This window comes from Trichosurus vulpecula, chromosome 9, assembly GCF_011100635.1.
Source record: "Trichosurus vulpecula isolate mTriVul1 chromosome 9, mTriVul1.pri, whole genome shotgun sequence".
In the NCBI taxonomy this organism is placed as follows: domain Eukaryota; kingdom Metazoa; phylum Chordata; class Mammalia; order Diprotodontia; family Phalangeridae; genus Trichosurus; species Trichosurus vulpecula.
In genome coordinates this window covers 154311964-154331472 of record NC_050581.1, presented here as the reverse complement: position 1 = coordinate 154331472, position 19509 = coordinate 154311964, and the positions used below count along the sequence as shown (strand labels likewise).

At 52.7% G+C, this 19509-nt stretch overlaps 1 protein-coding gene across 3 annotated transcripts; it reads left to right on the top strand.

The window, feature by feature from the left end:
* The first annotated feature begins 4808 nt into the window (after nucleotides 1-4808).
* On the top strand, nucleotides 4809-19322 carry BRPF1 (bromodomain and PHD finger containing 1). Of its 3 annotated transcripts, none has more exons than XM_036739044.1 (14): nucleotides 4809-4838; nucleotides 7003-7620; nucleotides 9825-10784; nucleotides 11972-12173; nucleotides 12401-12532; nucleotides 13080-13208; nucleotides 14096-14405; nucleotides 14643-14957; nucleotides 15377-15661; nucleotides 16176-16323; nucleotides 16597-16733; nucleotides 16827-16945; nucleotides 17421-17575; nucleotides 18492-19322. In XM_036739044.1, exons 2-14 carry the CDS (start codon nucleotides 7013-7015, stop codon nucleotides 18673-18675), a joined length of 3684 nt encoding a protein of 1227 aa, XP_036594939.1. In that variant the 5' UTR covers nucleotides 4809-4838; nucleotides 7003-7012; the 3' UTR covers nucleotides 18676-19322. The 3 variants fall into 3 exon arrangements, with proteins under 3 accessions (XP_036594939.1, XP_036594938.1, XP_036594940.1); XM_036739043.1 differs by having other exon boundaries at nucleotides 13080-13226; XM_036739045.1 differs by having other exon boundaries at nucleotides 13080-13226; nucleotides 18496-18607.
* Nucleotides 19323-19509: the final 187 nt, after the last annotated feature.

The following is a 19509-nucleotide window of genomic DNA, read 5'->3' as shown; positions in this document are numbered from 1 at the left end:
ATTTTTACCCCCATTTTACAGATGAGGAAACTGAGGCAGACTGAAAGTAAGTGACTTGACCAGTCATATGACTAGTAAGTGGCTACAGCAGAATCTGAACTCCTTTCTTTTAGAATCTCAATTAGCAGGTCTGCCCAAGTCACTCCCCTATTCAGCAAAATCCAGCAACTTCCTATTACCCTCCTTCCCCTCGGGATCAAATATCAAGTCTTCTGTTGGGCCTTTAAAGCTCTTCATAAGCCGGCACCTTCCTACCTCTCTAGTCTTCTTCCATTTGACTCCCTTCCACTGATGATCCAGGTACCGGGGCCTCCAGGTGCCAGGGCCTCCAGCCTCTGGGCCTTGGGGCTGCCTGGTGGCCTGTTCCTGGAACATCCTCCCTCCTCCCCTCTGCCTCTGACTTTCCATGGTTTCTCCTGAGACAGCTCAAATTCCACATTCTACAGGAGGCTTCCCAGGTCCCCAGCAGCTGGCACCTTCCTCCTGCAGTTTGTCTTCCATCTATGCTGCATACATCTTGTTAAGTACATGGTTATTTATGGATTGCCCCGCCTTGCCCCACCCCCCACCTTAGACTGTAAGTTCCCTGAGAGAAGGAACTGTTTTTGCCTTGTTTTTGCTCTTTTTTGTACCCCAAGGGCTTAGAATAGTATTTGGTACACTGTAAGTAGTGCCTTAATAAGTATCTATTAATAGTAATAATAATAGCTTGAATTTATATAGTGCTCTAAGGTGTGCAAAGCACTTTACAAACATCTCATTTTACCTCACACCCATCCTGGGGGGGTAGGTGGTTGATGCTCTCATTATCCCCCATTTTACAGATAAGGAAACTGAGGCAGAGTGACTTGCCCAAGGTCACACAGGCAGTGAATGTCTCAGGCCATATCTGAACTCAGATCTTCCTGACATCAGGTCCACTGCTTTACTCACTGAGTAATCTAGTTCAGTAAGGACTGGGTAGTAGATGCCTACCACATATCCAGATGGAGCTGTCCAGCAGGAAGCTGAAGAAACCCCATTCATGTGGCAAGATCCAGTGCTCAGCTTTCTGACTCCAGTAAAAAAAAAAAAAAAAAAACAACTCACACCTAATGTAAATTCAAACAGCAAATTCAAGGGACCAAATTCAGAGAGATCCATGACCAGGAGTCTGACCTCCTGGTAGTGGACTTCTTGAGCTGTAGCGATAAGCCCTGAGAGGTGGGACTGCTATCTTCCCACTGCCTCAAATCTTGAATCTCTCTCTGAAGCAATGAAGTAAGCATTGTCCTTGAGACTGTATCATCTACTTCAGCTACTGTAATCTTTCTCCATGACTCAAATATCTCCCTCCCTCCAGCCAAAACAGAGGCTGCTATTGGAGGAGTCTTTTCCACTGGTCCATCTCATGACCTGTGTTGTTACCCAGAAGCAATGAGGTCCCTGTCCCCCAGGAACCACCCTTCTCCAGCATCCCAAATCCAACTTCTCCCATCCTATCTGCCCTTTGTTGATCAAATGCAATCTGTTTGGCAAATCTACCTGTGTTGGTAAGCAAAATGGCCTTTGTTTTCTTTGAGTAACTCAGTGTATTTCATTAAGCCTTACTAGGTGCTAAGCCCCAGGCCGAAGCCCTATTAGGTGTGGAACCTATGTGGGTGTGGATTGGTGACTGGGGTGGGGCCCAAGGTAGGGCTGGCTAAGGGGAGGTGTTAACTCCAGAGCCATGCCCTATTAGGTGTTAACCTAATCTATCTGGATGTGAGCCTCCCAGGGTCCTAATTCAGATGATGCTTGATGACGTCAAAAACTCTATAAGAGGAGAGAAGACAGCTTGAAGATTGATTTTTGTTGGAGCCAGAGACAGATACAGCTGAAGCTGATGATAAAGCCGAAGCAGGAGCTCCTGGTAGCAGAGCCGACCTGCGTGCAGACCAAGGAGTGCTGAGCAAGGACTTGAGGCCAGTGGGTAATCTTCTTACCAGAGAGGGGAAGCATGAATATGGTTTGGTTTAATGCCATCATGTTTTTCTGTGGCCTCCTGGTTACTCTTGTGAGGCAGACTTATTGGGCCTGGAAGCTTTTGATCGAAATATCAAAATGGGGACACTGGTTCGTGGGTCTGTTACTTTGGAGCTTGAATAAATGCTTTAATTCTTCTGCCTTCTACTTAGAGAATTCCTTATATCCTGCGGTTCTGAACCGTTCAGACATATATATGATTCTCTTTGAAATCATAAATTCTGCCTTCATAATACACTGCCCCAGCCTAGTTCCTCTTGCCCTGTTCCTAAGGCTCTCTCTCCCCAAACCTTTCTAAACCCTGGTTTTTAACCATTTTTCTACACTAATTCCCATCGTATTCAAAGTCCTACCCCCAGGTCTCCTGCCTCTCTTTGTTCCCTCCTCCCTCTCTTAGCCAGTCAACAAGCATTTGTTAAGCACCTACTATGTGCCAGGAACTGTGTTAACGCCACAGAAAGACAAAGTGTCTGCTCTAGAGGAGCTCAGTCTAACAGGAGAGAGACAACATGCAAACTATGTACAAAAACAAGACATAGATGAGACAAACTGGAGTGAATCTGTCTTCCTCTTTCAGGTTTGCAAAGCACTTTAAGATGCAGACCCGACCTAGAAACAACCCTGTGAGATGATTCTATTACAAAGCACCCCATCTTGCGCCTCCACTCTCCCTTCTTACTCAAAGCTTTCCCCGAGTTAAGATACTGTGGCATCATAAGCCTTTCCACATGCCTTCATGTCCCCAGACCCGTCCGGATTTTCCCTTTTTATCCCTAACTGCACAGTGAGCAGGGACTTGTAGTTCAATCCCAAGACCTGGATTCAAGTTCTCCTGGCAGACTGACAAGTCGACCTCAGTTTCCTCCTCCGCAAAACGAAGGGGTTGGACTCTAAGGTCCCTTTCAGCTCTAGATCTATGACCTGTTATGATCCTGGACAAGTCACAGTACCTTCGAGTGTTTTTTGTTTCCTCCTCTGTAAACTCAATGACTTTGAAGGCCCCTTGCAGCTCTAGGTCCGTGGTCCCATGACCCTCATCCGCACCTACGGAATGCCCCCAATCGAGCGCCTGGCACAAGTGGGCACTCCCTAGGAGAAGCGACTTAGGACGGACAGAGATGGCCGAGGAGGGATTCGAACCAATGTCGCCGCCGCAGCTTCGAGCTCCGAGGTCAGCGCGCTGTCCCTACTCCACGCCGGCGGGCCCGCGGCCCCCGCGCGGGTCCAGGGTCGGGCCCGCCCCCTGTCCCAAGCCCCGCCCCGCCCCCCATCTCGGCGCTCCCTCCCGGCTCCCGGCCCCTCCCGGCCCGGGGGGGAGGGAGCCAGAGCTCAGCCCTAGCACAGCCCAGCAGGGAGGGCGGGCAGGCGGGCGGGCAGGCACGGAGGGAGGGAGGTTCTCCGGCCTCGCGCTCCCCATTCGCGTCGGCAGATTCGCTGCAAACGGCCCGAGGCATCCACCCCACCCCCTCCCAGTCCCCGCGGAGCGCCCCCATCTCCGCCCCCCGCCCCACCCCCGCGGCGGCGCTGGGAGCGGGCGGCGGCGGCGGCTCCGGCGGGCTCTGGCCTGGCCCCACGTGGGGCGGACGGGAGTTGTCGGGGGAGCCGTGTCGAAAGTGCTACTCGGCGCGGCCGCGGCCTCGCGTTTACTCTGCACTGCTGCTGCTGCCGCCGCCGCCGCCGCCGCCACCACCACCACCGCCGCCGCAGCCGCTGCCTCCCCGAGCCGCTGCCGCCTCCGCCACCGCCGTGCCCCCCACCGCCTCCTCCTCCTCCGCTCCCCCCCTCCACTGCCGTCCCTCCTTCCCCTCTCCCCCATCCCCCTCCTCCGCTCTCTCCCTCCCCCTCCCAGGAGCCTCTATTGTTCCGCCGCCGGCGGCGCGGCCCGAGTCCAGCCCAGCCCGCCCGGGAGGCAGCGAGCAGCCTCAGGACGAGCGGGACCAGGGCGGCCGGGCGCCCGGCCGGGCTCGACGGAGGCTCCTGCGCGCCCCCGGCGGCCCGCCCCGGCCCGGGGGCCCCGCCTGGACACCGGCTATGAGCCCGTACTGGCGGCAGCCGGTGAGTACGCGCCCGCCCGAAGGGGGACTATGCGGGGGGGCGGCGGGGTCCCGGGCACTGATCGCGGGCGGTTTCCACGCCAACGGTCTGGCCCTTTAAGAGAGCCCCCCCCTCCCGCCCGGTCTGGTTGTCCCGAGCCCCACCCCCGCTCGGTCCGCTTGTCCGGGAACCCCTCCCCTCCACCCGGTCCGGTTGTCCGGGACTCCCCCATCGGCCTGGTCCGGTTGTGCAGACCTTCCCAGCCCTGGGCTGCTGCGAGGAGAGAGCGCCCAGGAGCGCAGTCCCTTCTCAGCCGGCCCGGATGTCCCCTTGCTACAAAGTATCCTTCGGGGGCGTGAGCCAATGGCAACTGGGAATTGTTGTTTAACTTGTTACATTTGGATAAAGAGGAAACTGCGGGCGGTTTCCTGGATGGGGGCCCGGGAGCGGGGAGGGCCCGGCTCAGCCGCCCCCCAGCCCGGGGCTTTGCGGGGGATTAAGCGGATGCCCCCCATCCACTATTGGGTGGCCATCCTCAGCTCCTGGTGCTCCTCCCCGCTTGTTTCTGGCCCCTGGGAGGGCTTCTCAAGGGGCAGCTGTCACACTCTCAGGCCCCCATTCATTCTTCAGGCTTTAACATCTATTGATTTGTTTTTTGGTTTTTTTTTCCCCACTGACACACTCCATCCACCGTCACCACCACTGTCCCCCAACCAAGCCATAATTGGGGGTCCAGTGTGACAGCCACAGGAGCAGAGGCAGGAAAGCTACGGGGAGGAGTGCAGCCTTTTGTAGAAAGGGTAAGGGTTGGGTTTGGTGGGTAGTTTGGGGTTGTTGGTAGGTACTTGGTTTTTCTTTTTTTTTTTTTCTTCAAAAGAGAAAGATGTGGGAAGTTAATCTAACTTCTTAGAGTTCATTCGGTATATGGCCTTTCTCAGTAGAGGTCAGAATGTTGTCGCCTTAGCAGGAGACTGTGAACTTATTTTTTAATGTTTTACTGTATTTTGGCATACTTGGTTTCCTTTGTCACCCTGTGCGATTTTGTTTTATATATTTAAAAACATCAGTCTGAGAAGGGGTCCATATGCTTCACCAGACTGCCCAAAGAGGCCCATGACACAAAAAAAGGTCAGAAGGCGTTCTCTCACAGAGCCTCCAAAGGTCTTCTGGCTCAGGTTTGACTGAGAGCAATAAGCCTCGTTTCTGAAGTTATTGACAGATACAAGAATTTGAGGTAACTTTTGCCTAAAGGGCTTGACTTGTATGACTTTTCTGATACCCCGTCAACATAGCCTGGGAAAAGGGTCTTGGAACAGCCGACAGTGGGGAGGAGTCTGGACCATCTTCCTCAGGCCCAGGTTGCCATTGGTGCTTGCCGCTGCTTCCTGTCCCTGAGGACCTAACACAGAGGTGTCTCTGAGGGCTTGAGGACTCAGTTGTTTTCAGTAGCGACAATCTCTATAGAGACTGAGAGTTTAAAGAGCTCAAATATAAAACACAAACTACTTTGTTCCCCATAAGTCAAAACCCAGGATCTGGATTTGGCTGTAAAGTTCTCTGTTCTCAGTCCATAGGCCATCACTGAAGTCTTTACTCTAAAATTCCTAGTGACTGGGGACCAGTGGCTGATCAGACCCATGTCAGAGCAGGAAATGAGGTCAGTGGGTGCAAATTCAATTCAGTAAACATTTATTAAATGCCTACTATATGCCAGGAGCTGTGCTAAGTACCACACTGAGATTTAATAGGGCCTGAATATCCACTGCAGACTCAACCTGTAGGTGGTCATTTTAGCCCTGCTGCTTATTCAGCAGCTCCGAGCCATTCCTTTCCTGGGTCTCAGTTTCTGCACCTGAAAAACAGACACGCTGATACTGACTTGTGCCTCATAGGGAATATGTGAATTACTTAATAGAGTATCTGATGGTCTGCTGTTCTTGGTAGGGATTGGGATGCCTAAGGGTTCACAGTTGGAGAACCCAAGCTCTGAGGCTAGTTGGAGGCTGTTTCTCCTAAGTCCCCTTTAAGTGCCAAGAGGACCGGAATTTTGGTCGAGTGTTACTGTAACATCCAGTGGGGCTCTAGTAAAGAATGGCCTGCCTTGTGAGGAAATGCTCAGGGTGGGCTTTGGGGGGAGGATACCTAGACTAACATAGATAGAAGTCACTTACATGTTATGCCATAATTATATGTTTAGCATTGAGCTCCTTCATCCAATAATCTCTCATGAGCCCTGATACCTGGTGTCCTGAAAGAAGGAGTTAAAGACACCACCTATGTGGGGAGCCCAGGGGTCAGGACTCAGTCGGTCAGCCAAACATTTATACCAAAACATGTGCTGGGTACTAAGGATACAGATACCGAAGTGAGCCCTCCAGAGGCTTACGTTCTAATGAGGGAATACAGTAGTGGCCCAGGAGGGTCTAAGTGTAGTCATGAGAGACCATGAATGGAGCCATACCCGTCTAGTATCCATGGTGGAATTGATTTAACTGTTGTTCATAGGACAAGAGGTAGAAGGGGGAAGAGAAAAGGCAGATGGTAATCCATCTCCTAGTGAGTACCCGCTGGTAGCCTGGTGATGACTCAGTGGGATGAACAGCATAGTCTGAAGCACCTAGGTTTATGGAGTTCAGTGAGTTTTTACTGATCACCCCAATCTGTGGTAGAGGCCTGAAGCAGAGGGAGTGGAGGGGAGGGCAATGTTTTCTGAGGGTCTGGGTGGGAGGTTCCCTGTCCTTGGTAGGGAGAAGGGAGGCAGCAGCAGGGCAGATAGCAAGATACTCCTGCTGGTGCCCTAAGGATAGCTGAATGAGACAAGTGCTCTTGTCTCCTTCCTTCCTTCCATCTACCTGTGTTGGGAGATTTTGGGAGCCTTCTTTCTTGGGTTCTTTCTTCCTGTAGTGTGGGTGTGGTTGTCAGGCCTCCCACTCAGCTTCTCACAGCTGTCTGTCTGCATTCCAGATGTGACAGAATGGGGGTGGATTTTGATGTGAAGACTTTCTGCCACAACCTACGGGCTACAAAGCCCCCCTACGAGTGTCCCATAGAGACGTGCCGCAAGATCTATAAAAGTTACAGTGGCATTGAGTACCACCTGTACCACTATGACCACGATAGCCCACCTCCACCACAGCAGACTCCCCTTCGAAAGCACAAGAAAAAGGGGCGCCAGTCCCGCTCAGCCAACAAGCAGTCACCCAACCCTTCTGAAGTGTCACAGTCCCCCAGCCGAGAGGTGATGACCTATGCCCAAGCCCAGCGCATGGTCGAGGTGGATCTACATGGCCGAGTCCACCGAATAAGCATTTTTGACAACCTGGATGTTGTATCTGAGGATGAGGAGGCCCCAGAGGAGAACCCAGAGAACGGCAGCAACAAGGAGAACACTGAGACCCCGGCCACTACACCCAAGGCAGGCAAGCATAAGAACAAGGACAAGCGGAAGGATTCTAACCACCACCACCACCACCACCACCACAATGCCTCAGCCAACACCACCCCCAAGCTGCCGGAGGTGGTGTACCGGGAGCTGGAGCAGGACACCCCCGACGCCCCACCTCGCCCCACCTCGTACTACCGGTAAGGCCAGTCCTGCCCTTCCTCCTTCCTCCAGCATGCCACTGCCCCTGACCTGAAGACCAGCTACACAGGAGCAGGGGCTAAAAGGGCTGAGAGCCCAGGCAGGGATCATGTCTGCTTTGTCCTCATCCTCATCCTTCCCCCAGTACAGTGGGGGATGCTGCAAGTCATCCGAGCCCCTCACATTTCTATAGCACCCCAAAGCTTAAAAGGTGCTCTCCTCACAACCACCCTGTCAGGTAGGTGGTACACATAGATCATCATTCTTATTTGTCCTCAGGACTTGAGGCTTCTCAGATTTCATGGTGGGGGGAGGGGGCAGGGATCCCTCCACCGATGTGACACTTGACCCTTCTGTGAATTTATGGATGGAGGGACTGGCACACTTGCCACAGAGCAGCCAACCTGATCAGGAGCCTTTCTGGACTGAGCTGGGTTCTCTGGATGGCCTGTCACCTGGTCAGTCCATGAGGCCTTGGGTTTGGTGGGACCTGCCAAGGCTTGTGTCTTTCTGGTACAGTTTTCAAGAGCCCAGAATTGCCTTTGTACTTAGAGGAAGCATCAGGGGAGACCTGTAGTCAAAGGTCTCCCTTCTCTAAATAAGAAAACTGACACAGAGATGATTTGCTTGTTTGTGACCACACAGGGTATGGGAGAACTGGAATATTGGGTGGATGGATGGATGGATAGATGGAAGGAAGGAAGGAAGGTTGGTTTAAGGAGCATGGGCAGATAAGGGAGAGTAGATTACCCTGGGCCCTAGCCCATCCTGGGTCTAGGTAATTCTGCCCCAGTTCATGGTGTTTTCAACCTTACTCCCTGTTGAGTTTTTAAGCCAGTTCTTTGTTCTTTTTGCACATCCTGGCTTCTTCCTTTTGTATTCCTGCCATCTCTCTCTTTCCTACTGACCTCCTTTGCCCCTTGTGGGCCTCCTTCTGCCTGGTTGATTTCTGTATCTCCCCACTGTGACTGGGGCCCAGCCCAAAAGCAACAGGTCCTGATCTTGTTGGGCTTGCCTCTGGGATACTTGAGCCACACTGTAGAAAGTTGGGGCCCAAGGCCAGGGAGGGGAGCTCATTCACTCAGACCCTACTCTAAGGTCATTTTCAGAGCCTTTGGGGAGGGAGGTTGCAAGCACTGAGAGAAAAGAAAGGATAGGAGAAAATTAGACCCTGTGGGTTGCTTCTCTCCCACCCTCTAAATACCGTCTTACCCTTCTACAACAATGTTAGTTCATAGAGTCCTCACTCTTGAGCTAGAAGTCATCTAGGCAAGCCACCTTATTTTATAAGTAGGGAAACTGAGATGCAGAGAATTAAGCAACTTGCCCAAGGTCACACAACTAGTAAGCATCAGAGGTGCATTTCACACCCAGGTTATGTAACTTGCAGTTTTGTCTGCTGTACCATGCTACTTCCCTTTGTGGTTGCTTCCCATTGGGCTGTGCTAGGGTTCATTTGATCACAAAATACAGAAAGCTTGACTCTGGGGTTCATGTGAGAAGTCTGGGAGACCCTTGGAGACCTGTAGCCTCCCCAAAGCCTGCTGAGGGTCTGCTGAGTCAGGGCAGGCTCCAAGGGCTTTTTACATTTCCCTGGAGTTCCGTGATGACTCAAGGCAGAAACAGGTTGCCAAGTCGCCTGCCACCTACTACCAAACAATAGCCCAGGGTTCTCTCCAGTCAGCTGTGAGCCTCCTGCTCCTAGTGACGGACCAGGCAGCGGCACATTTTTCCTTTCCTCCTGCCTTCTGACTCTTCCCATTCCCTACGTGGCTCCTTTGTGAAGTTTCTTCCCCTTGGAACGGCTTTCTTCTGCTCAGACGTAACCTCCTGGAGGGGGGATCGTATCTTTATATTTGTAACTCCCCCAGTCCCTCACACAGTGAATTACACATAGTAGGTGTTTGAAGTTTGTTGAATGTTTTCCCTTGAAACATAACTAGGTGTCCCTACTGTTTATATTCTCAGTTCTATTTATCATATTTGCCTCTGCTGTTCTTTTTAACAAGATCCCACCTAAATAAAAACCTTAGAGAAAGTAGAACCCACACTGAATGATTCTTCCTGAGTCTCCAGATCCCTTATAGAGATAGCCCTAAATGTCCTCATATAGCAGCTTGTCCCTCCCTTCATGTGCTCAGCAGAGGCTCTGAGGGATGGGGGGAAGGGCAAGGCCAAACCTGAGACACTGTGCTCCCTACAGGTACATTGAGAAATCAGCGGAGGAGCTAGATGAGGAGGTGGAGTATGACATGGATGAGGAGGACTATATCTGGCTGGACATCATGAATGAGCGCCGGAAGACAGAGGGAGTGAGCCCCATCCCCCAGGAGATCTTTGAGTACCTGATGGACCGGTTAGAGAAGGAGTCCTATTTCGAGAGCCACCACAAGGGGGACCCCAACGCCCTGGTGGACGAGGACGCCGTGTGCTGCATCTGTAATGACGGTGAGTGTCAGAACAGCAATGTGATTCTCTTCTGCGATATGTGCAACCTGGCTGTTCACCAAGAATGTTATGGCGTCCCCTACATCCCCGAAGGCCAGTGGCTTTGTCGCCGCTGCCTCCAATCCCCATCCAGGGCAGTGGACTGTGCCCTTTGCCCGAATAAGGGCGGGGCCTTCAAGCAGACGGACGATGGCCGGTGGGCTCACGTAGTGTGTGCCCTGTGGATCCCTGAGGTCTGCTTCGCCAACACAGTGTTTCTGGAGCCCATTGACAGCATTGAGCACATCCCACCTGCCCGATGGAAGCTCACATGTTATATCTGCAAGCAGAGGGGTTCAGGGGCCTGCATTCAGTGCCACAAGGCCAACTGCTACACAGCCTTCCATGTGACCTGCGCCCAGCAGGCCGGCCTCTATATGAAGATGGAGCCAGTCCGGGAAACAGGCGCCAATGGCACCTCCTTCAGCGTGCGCAAAACCGCCTACTGTGATATTCACACACCTCCGGGCTCAGTGCGCCGCCTGCCCGCCCTGTCACACAGCGAGGGAGAAGAAGAGGAAGAGGAAGAGGAAGAAGAGGGAAAAGGTTGGAGTTCAGAGAAGGTAAAGAAAGCAAAGGCCAAGTCAAGGATAAAGATGAAAAAGGCTCGGAAGATCTTGGCAGAAAAGCGGGCGGCGGCACCTGTGGTATCAGTCCCCTGCATCCCACCGCACAGGTAGGCAGGGCCCCAGATGATTGAGAATGGGGACCCTCTGATTTCCCCTTTGGCAAAGAAGGTCGTAGGTCATTAAGAGCTGGAAGGGAACTTACCTATCACCTAGTAAATCCTTCTGTTTTACAGCTAGGGAAACTGAGGGCCAAAGAGATGAAGGAAGTTGCCCCGGGTTACCTAGTTAATCACTAACCGAGCCAGGAATAGGATGCAGGTCTCCAGTGTTCATTCTTTTACATCAAGACTTGGCAGAGCCACAATGGAGAGCAGAGATTGGTGAACTTTTTCTATCCCACAAGAAAAAAATCATGAGTCCATACCCTAATTTAAAAGTAACTTGATTTAGGACAATAAAGCTTTCCTCCATAAATAATTTTAAAGTAGCCATCATTTTCATTTTTTGGCTGCTTAAAATGGGGGGTGAGTAGGAAGAAAAGAAGAAATGGAAGAAACTTTAACAAAGGGAGAAAAGGGGGTGAAACAGGGAAAGCTGTGAAGACACCTTTTAGTGAGTTTCTGGAGTGTAAACTGTTCACCCCATGTTGTTTACTGGGCCTATAACATCTTTTTATCCTTTGACATGCTAATTAGTCTGTTGCTTACAGTTCTTTATCCTTATACCCTTCAAGGTTACTCTGAACGGTTTTAGTCCTCTGGGGGAAGTTGCTGTGGGCATAGGGACCACACGCAGCACCATTATCATGGGCTAAGGGCCACCCGTGGGCCCAGAGGTTCCCTCCCCTGCTGTAGATCTGGCTGTTAGGGGCTTGGAGCCCTGCCTGCTCAAGGTTTCATCTGTCTGGGGATGCTGACGCTGCTTCACAGGTTAAGCAGAGTCTCCATGGTGTTTACAGCTGGAGGAGAGGTTTCTAAAGACCCTTTGTTCTGCTCCAGTGAGGATGGGGCAGGGGTACAGTCTGTGTATCCTGTGGAGGACACAATCCCACCTCTGCACCCTCCAGATGTTGAAGGGATGGGATATGGAAGAGTCTTATCCCTGAACCCACATGCCCTCCTCAGAGGCTCTTCCTGGCCCAGGAGCCTGTAAGAATGCTTGCCTGAGGCTCACTAGCCAAGTTGAGAAGAGACTAGCTGAGAGCCAAGACTCTGGTGAGAGTAGGTACCAGTTGGCCTGTACAAATTACTGCAAGTGCTCCCCCCTCCTCCCTCTGTCCTTCCCATCTTCTCAGGCTCAGCAAGATTACTAATCGCTTAACCATTCAGAGGAAGAGCCAATTTATGCAAAGGCTGCACAGCTATTGGACGCTGAAGCGCCAGTCCAGGAATGGGGTCCCCCTGCTTCGCCGTCTGCAGACCCACTTGCAGTCCCAGAGGAATTGTGATCAAGTTGGGCCACCACGGCCCACTCCCCCAGGAGGACTGGGTGCTGGGGTAAGCTGTTCTTTTTGTTGGGAGTGGAGCTTGGCGTGGTGGAAGGTGGGGAAAGGAATTGGGATTCGGACCACTTGTGTTCTCATGCCTGCCTCTCGTCTGGGATATGGAGGATGGCAACCATTTGGACAGTGGCCAGGGACGAGAGGAGATCTTGCGCCCGCTTTTGCCCTCGATGGCTGCTCCCTCCTCCATTTCTAGCTTTGTTTTCCTTGTTTCCTCCTCAGAGAGACTCAGAGGACAAGAATTGGGCCCTGAAAGAGCAGCTGAAGTCATGGCAGCGGCTGCGCCATGACCTGGAGCGCGCCCGGCTGCTGGTAGAGCTGATTCGGAAACGAGAGAAGCTCAAGAGAGAGACGGTAATTCCCACTCTGTCCCTGGGCAGGATGCCTGCCTGCTTTGGCCAACGCCCTGAGGGGTCAGTCTGCAGGGAGAAAGCCAGTGGCCAGAAGCCTGAGCTCTGAAGCTCTGCCCCTCTGGGCCTGCTTTTTGATGCATGTCTTCAGTGAGGTTAAGACTTAGCCATAGTAATCTAGGGACAGTGTATGGCAAGATAGAATTAAGCACTAAATTGTGAACTTTAATTTCCTGGAGGAAAACTGTAAATACATTCAGTCATTCACAATCATTTGCCATGTGCCAGGCACATAGGGATACAAAATGAAACAGCCCCTGTCCTCAAAAGCTTATATTCCTCAGTTGGGTTAAGAACTAGGACCAGGATGAGAAGGTTAGTATGTTTCTCCTCTCTCTTCATAGCCAGCTCCAAGCAGCCAATTGGAAGAGAAGGAAAATCTGCAGACCGTATCTCAAACTTTGCCCATCCCTGAAACACTTTTTCCTGGAAGGGCATTACCTGGGACTGTGATGTGGATCTATTTGAGCACCCCTTGTCTTATGTTTCAGATCAAGGTCCAGCAGGTGGCCTTAGAGATGCAACTGACCCCTTTCCTCATCCTCCTCCGTAAGACCTTAGAGCAGCTCCAAGAGAAGGACACGGGCAACATCTTCAGCGAGCCGGTCCCTCTGTCTGAGGTAACAGAAATCTACGAAGTAAGAACCCCTTCTCCCTCTCCCCCAGCCCTCCCCCTATCCCCATCCCAGTTCTTACATGCTGAGTTGGATCCCTGATGTCAATTCAAGGGCATTCGCTTGGAGTGGGTGGGACCCTGGTTGTTGAGTAGCAAAGTAAAAGTCCATCACCCGAGTCAGTCTGCCCTCCTTGGGGACCAGGTCTTTGTCGGATAGGGAGATCCTTCCCACAGCTAAAGCTCATTGGCTTTAGTTGTAGGTTGGTTTTTTGTTGGGGTTTTTTTTGCCCTGAAGGCTATAATAGTTATTCTGGAGAGGTGACATACTTAGAGGATGGTATTGAGTAACAAAAAAAGAATTTTTTTTTTGGTGGGGAAATGGAATTGGTTCTAATGTCAGGAAATAGCACTTTGGAAGTGCTGACTGTTGGAGAGCTCTGAAGTGCTAGGCCCCAGTGTCACCAACGCCTCATGACTCTTGAAATACTTTCTCTAATAGAATAGCAGGCCCATAATACTAAGCATAAAGGGATATCCAAATGCAGGATATCTTCCAAGCCTTCTCCCCATCTCTTGACTTACTGAATCCTTACATCTTTGTAAAGTTGCGCAGGTTGGATTGTTGCCATTTTCTAGGTGGGAGAACCCAAGGCCTGGAGAGCTTCCCTGGCTCAGGGTCACCCAGTAGGTTGGCTGCCTGGCTGGAAGTAGAGTCCAGGTCTCCTAAGCCCAGTCCAGTGCTCGCTCTGCTCTGCCTCGCACATGTTCTTGGTGTCCTGAATCTCTAGATTTCCCTGTATGGTATCTTTGGAGGGGACTCGAGCCTGTGGTTTGGAGCAGGGCCCTAGCGGGTGGGGAGGTCAGTGGGCCTGCTCTGTCCCTTCCCGGCAGGTACCTGACTACCTCGAGCACATCAAGAAGCCCATGGACTTTTCTACAATGAAGCAGAACCTGGAGGCCTATCGATATCTGAACTTCGATGACTTTGAGGAGGATTTCCACCTCATAGTCAGCAACTGCCTCAAGTACAATGCCAAGGACACCATCTTTTACCGGGCAGCAGTGCGGCTTCGAGAGCAAGGGGGCAGTGTGCTCCGGCAGGCCCGGCGGCAGGCTGACAAGATGGGCATTGACTTTGAGACGGGCATGCACTTCCCCCACAGCCTGGCTGGGGATGAGTCCCTGCTCCATGCAGACGAAGGTGGGTGCATGATTCCCCTAAACCCTTCCCTCTCTTATCCCAACAAGATCATAGGTTGACATTGCTCATGTCACCAGGGAGTGGCCTTCCCTATCTTGGTGACAAGGACACCTGGGTGGGACTGGGGAGGACTTGATTTTATCATGCCCCTGGGATCATGAGGCTTTCAGGGGCTCTCCCTGGCCTCGATCTTCACATCCCTGTCCAACCTCCCTTCCCCCTCCTCACCCCCCTCAGAGGAAGAGCGGTTTCTGCTGTCCGAGAATCAGAAACACCTGCCGCCAGAGGAGCAGCTGAAGCTCTTGTTGGAGCAGTTGGATGAGGTTAATGCCAGCAAGCAAAGTGTCAACCGCTCCCGCCGCGCTAAGATGATCAAGAAGGAAATGACTGCATTACGCAGGAAATTGGCACACCAGAGAGAGGCTGGCCGAGATGGACCAGATCGGCACAGCTCAGCAGGGCGGGGTACCCTACAGGCCCACACCCCTTGCGACAAGGATGGACAGACGGACAGTGCAGCCGAGGAGAGCAGCAGCCAAGAGACGGGCAAAGGTCTGCGCGTCCATGGGGGCCTGGGCCTCAGGGCCCTGAGCAAGGGACCCCTACAGGCTGGCCCTCACTTCCAGGGAGGACATTCAGGCTTGGTCCCTCCTGGCAGCTGTGGCCTCACACTTCCATGGAGACCTCCTGGACCCATCCCTTATTCCAGGGTTTCTCAGCTACCCAACTAGCTGTAGCTGCCAGAGGAAAAGGGGTCCCTAAGTCACTACTTACTGGGCAGTGATAGCAAGCCTAGGTTCTTTCTTCCCATGGCACTGAAACAAGTTGCTGAGTAGAAGGGAAACTTGATTCCCCTATATTTCAAAGTTATTCCCTTTGCCCTACTTAGAATCCTGGGCCAAGACATTAGAGCATGAACCTGGCCCTCTATAACCCTTACCAATATTATATCCCTTCTGTCTCTGCTCTAGGTCTGGGCCCCAACTTGTCCTCAACCCCTGCCCATGAGGTGGGCAGAAGGACGTCTGTCTTATTCTCAAAGAAAAACCCGAAGACAGCTGGCCCCCCCAAGCGGCCAGGACGGCCGCCAAAGAATCGGGAGAGCCAGCTGACCCCAGGTCATGGAAGCAGCCCTGTGGGGCCTCCCCAGCTCCCAATCATGGGCTCTCAGAGACAGCGAAAACGAGGGAGGAGTCCCCGGCCTAGCTCGAGCTCTGACAGTGACAGTGATAAGTCCACCGAAGATGCTCCCATAGGTGAGTCAACCTTTCCATTATCAAAGTCACAGTTCTTCCCTATGAACCTCATGGTAGCTGCTGAGCATTATAGACTTAGAACTGGAAGGGACCTGAGAGGTCACTGAGTCCACCACACTTCTGAGGCACAGAGAGGTTAAGTGATTTGCTCAGGGTCACACAGCTTATAGCCTCTTGTAGGTGTCTGAGATGGGATTTGAACCCAGGTCTTCCTGACTCCAAGTCTGATACCCTGTTCACTGTACCAGGTCCCAGAGAAGTTCAATGATTTGCTTAGAATCACACAACTAAACAATTGGCAGTTCCAGAACTAATCCCTAGTTCTCCTTCTGTTTACTATGAGCAGCACCAGTTATAGGCATTATAGATACAGGTCATGCCAGACCCCTGGAATCATTCCCAGAAGCTTTTTGCTGAGGACTGGAAGAAGATTCCAGTCCAGGATAGAGATAGGAATAAAACCTGATGTTCCTCCTGCTAAGACAGACCAACCTGCTCCTTATCTCTAAACCAGATTTACCAGCAAATGGCTTCAGCAGCGGGAGCCAGCCTGTGAAAAAGAGCTTTCTCGTATATCGGAATGACTGCAGCCTCCCCCGGAGCAGCTCTGACTCGGAGTCCAGCAGCAGCAGCAGCAGCAGTGCTGCTTCAGACCGAACCAGGTACTTGACTCCTCTGTCCGAACTCACATTCCAAGGTGTCCCAGGGAGATGTCCTCGAGGGCAGCCAAAGTGTCCTTAGCTGCAGCATAAGCAGCCTTCTCAGTGTGACTGGTGAAGGAGCCAGGGTGGACTCCCTGCCAGCCTCAGCAGTGAAGGCAAAGGACTGGATTCTGTTCTTCCCTGAAGGTGTCAGTCCCACCTTTCCTTCACTATCAACCTATATGGTTTCTGCTTCCTTGAAAGCTGACCCGAGCTTCTGACTATTCCTCACAGCACAACCCCCTCGAAACAAGGCCGAGGCAAGCCTTCCTTCTCCCGGGGGACCTTCCCAGAGGACAGCAGTGAGGATACATCTGGCACTGAGAATGAGTCCTACTCTGTGGGCACGGGGCGTGGTGTGGGGCACAGCAGTAAGTACCCATGTATAGAGTCAGGGGACTTGGTCTTGAAGCTGTCTCCCTTCTGCAACCCTTGATTCAATCTTCTCTTCCATTTCTGTGTAGTGGTGAGGAAGAGTCTGGGCCGGGGACCTGGCTGGCTATCTGAGGATGAGGATTCCCCGCTGGATGCCCTGGACCTGGTGTGGGCAAAGTGCCGAGGGTACCCCTCGTACCCAGCTCTGGTAGGATCCTGCTTCTCCTACCTTGCCCCATGCCTTCTGCCCTCACCCCACACCAGCCCCAGCTACAAGGCCAGGAAAGTGATCCAGAATACAAACTCGAGATTAACAAAGAGTTTCCGAAGCCCCACTGGAGCTACAGAGAGCCCAGTGAGCGTGAGGGGTTCTTGGCAGGCAGACAGATGGACAGGTGCAGCTCAGGGACCTGTCTCCCCAGCTTTGATGTGGTATACATTTCCACCCTTGTGTATCACATAGGTACTCTGAACGGTCTCATTCAGTCTCCCAGGCATTGTGGCTACCCAATGCAGCTATGGCCCAGGGGTCATAAGGTCTCTGGGGCCTCGTAGCCCCTCGATTATCAACAATGATCAGTTTCTCTTTGGCCACAAACAATGGCTAGACTGGCCAGAGTATTAGGCAGGAGGTTCTGGGGGGAGGGAGAGGACTGAACCAAGCTGTGCCCCCAATCCGTCAGATCATCGACCCAAAGATGCCTCGGGAGGGCATGTTCCACCACGGGGTACCCATTCCCGTGCCCCCGCTGGAGGTGTTGAAACTTGGGGAGCAGATGACCCAGGAAGCTCGTGAGCATCTCTACCTCGTCCTCTTCTTTGACAACAAGAGAACCTGGTAAGGGGAAAGGGGAGGAAGTGATGGGCTAGGGAGGGGAATTAACCCAATCTTTAAGGATAGCTCTCATTGTTGCACAGAAGTGGGGTCTGGTAGCAGACAGCCTGGCAAACTGTCTGGTAGAGACCAGCCTGAGATTGATCAGAGCACAGCGGCTCCAGCCAGAAATCAGGAGAGCTTTCATTTGTATCAGGGAGAAGACTTGGTCACTGTGATTAAATACAGGGGATCTGATAATATAATATGTGCTTGCAGACTGATATCCTGGTACATGCCAGATAGGATTAGAAAGATGGAAGGGACTTTAGTCCATCTGGCCTTCCTGAATTCATTTTACAGATGAGCAAACTGGGCTTACTCACACATACAAGTAATAAATAACAGAGCTGGGAGTTGGATCCAGGCCCAATGGTTCCAGAGCTAGGGCTCTCCCCACTGGACCAGGCTTTTTCTTCCAAGATGCCGACTTGTCACGTCTGACAAAGCTAGTGCTTTCTAAGGCCTGGTTGTGGATTTTACAGATTTTTACCCCAGGAAGGGACTTCAGAAGTCACCTAGTTCAACCCCCTCATTTTACAGACTGGGAAGCCAACAGTGGCTTGTCTAGAGGTCACACGCAGTTCAGTGATGGAACTGGCATTGAGACCCAGATCTCTTTAACTTACAAGGTTTTTTTTTCCCCCCACTATATCACCTTGATGCTGCCTACCACCATTGGAGACAAGGGCGGGGAGGACCTAGGGAGAGGACGGTGGGGTCCCAGATCCCAATTCTACCACCTCCACGTTTACTTTCTAGGCGATCTGTGGAGGGTGATTGGGATAGTCATCTTGAAAACTAGATTTATGGGTGGGTGGACGTGGAAAAGGTTCCTGGTGCTCAGTGTTCCCGCCTCTCACTTTGTCACTTTCCACAGGCAGTGGCTCCCCAGGACCAAGCTAGTTCCTCTGGGAGTGAACCAGGACCTAGACAAGGAAAAGATGCTGGAGGGCCGCAAGTCTAACATCCGAAAGTCCGTGCAGATCGCCTATCACCGGGCCCTGCAGCACCGCAGCAAGGTGCAGGGCGAGCAGAGCAGCGAGACAAGCGACAGCGATTGAAGCTGCCTGGCCTAGCCACCCTCCCTCCCTGGCTCCGGGGGGCACTCATCAGCCTCTGCACTGACTTATTCCTGGTCTTGGGGCCAGTCTCAGGGGAAGCTGGGCGGGGGTGGTCCCGCTCCAAGTGCAGCTGGACTGTACAGGACGCTCCAGGGGGCCGAGGGAATGTCCTCAAGCCAAAAAGGAGCCCCGGGAGCATTCACCGAATGGGAGGGAGCAGACCTTGGCCGGACCCCGATAGGTCTGGCGCTCCCGCGTCTCCCACCCTGCCTCTGTGCAGCGCGGGGTCCCTTTGGCCGCTGGAGGCCTCGAGGCCATTGGGGGCTATGGATTCGGGGCCAGCCGGGTCCTGCATTGGGAAATGAGCCTACGTCTGTCTGTCCCGCCCTGAAAGGGGGGGCTCCGAGGGGGTGCCTGATGACCCTTCTGCTACTGTACATACTGTAAATTAGCGGAGAATTTAAATTATTCTCGTTTGTAACTGCGTTTCCGGGTCGCGCCAGAATCCTTTGGCACTAAAAAGCCTGGGGCTTGTCCCCAAACCCGCTCCCGCCTCCCCCACAGGTCCCTGCCCTTCAAATTGGTTTGTATTTATTTCGGAGGAAGAAAATATATTGATTCTTAGAAAATAAACGGTCTATTTGAAATCCCGCTTCCTGCCAAAGGGGGGGGTACCTCTGGCGGGCCCAGTTGCTGGGCGGGAAGAAGGGGGAGGAGCTCCGGCTAGAGCCCGCCGCCCGCGCCCGCGAGACCACGGCCTAGCTTCCCCAGCCCCGAGCCCTTCATTGGAGCCCTCCCTCCCTCTCTGCTCAGGATAGGCTCACGTCCTTTTCG

What these genes read in the sequence shown, in the direction of transcription:
- BRPF1 (XM_036739043.1), top strand. Translation starts at nt 7,013, where the DNA reads ATGGGGGTGGATTTTGATGTGAAGACTTTCTGCCACAACCTACGGGCT. An exon ending in CAGCCAAGAGACGGGCAAAG is followed by an intron (nt 14,958 to 15,376) that starts GTCTGCGCGTCC and finishes TCTCTGCTCTAG; the next exon opens with GTCTGGGCCCCAACTTGTCC. An exon ending in GCTGCTTCAGACCGAACCAG is followed by an intron (nt 16,324 to 16,596) that starts GTACTTGACTCC and finishes TATTCCTCACAG; the next exon opens with CACAACCCCCTCGAAACAAG.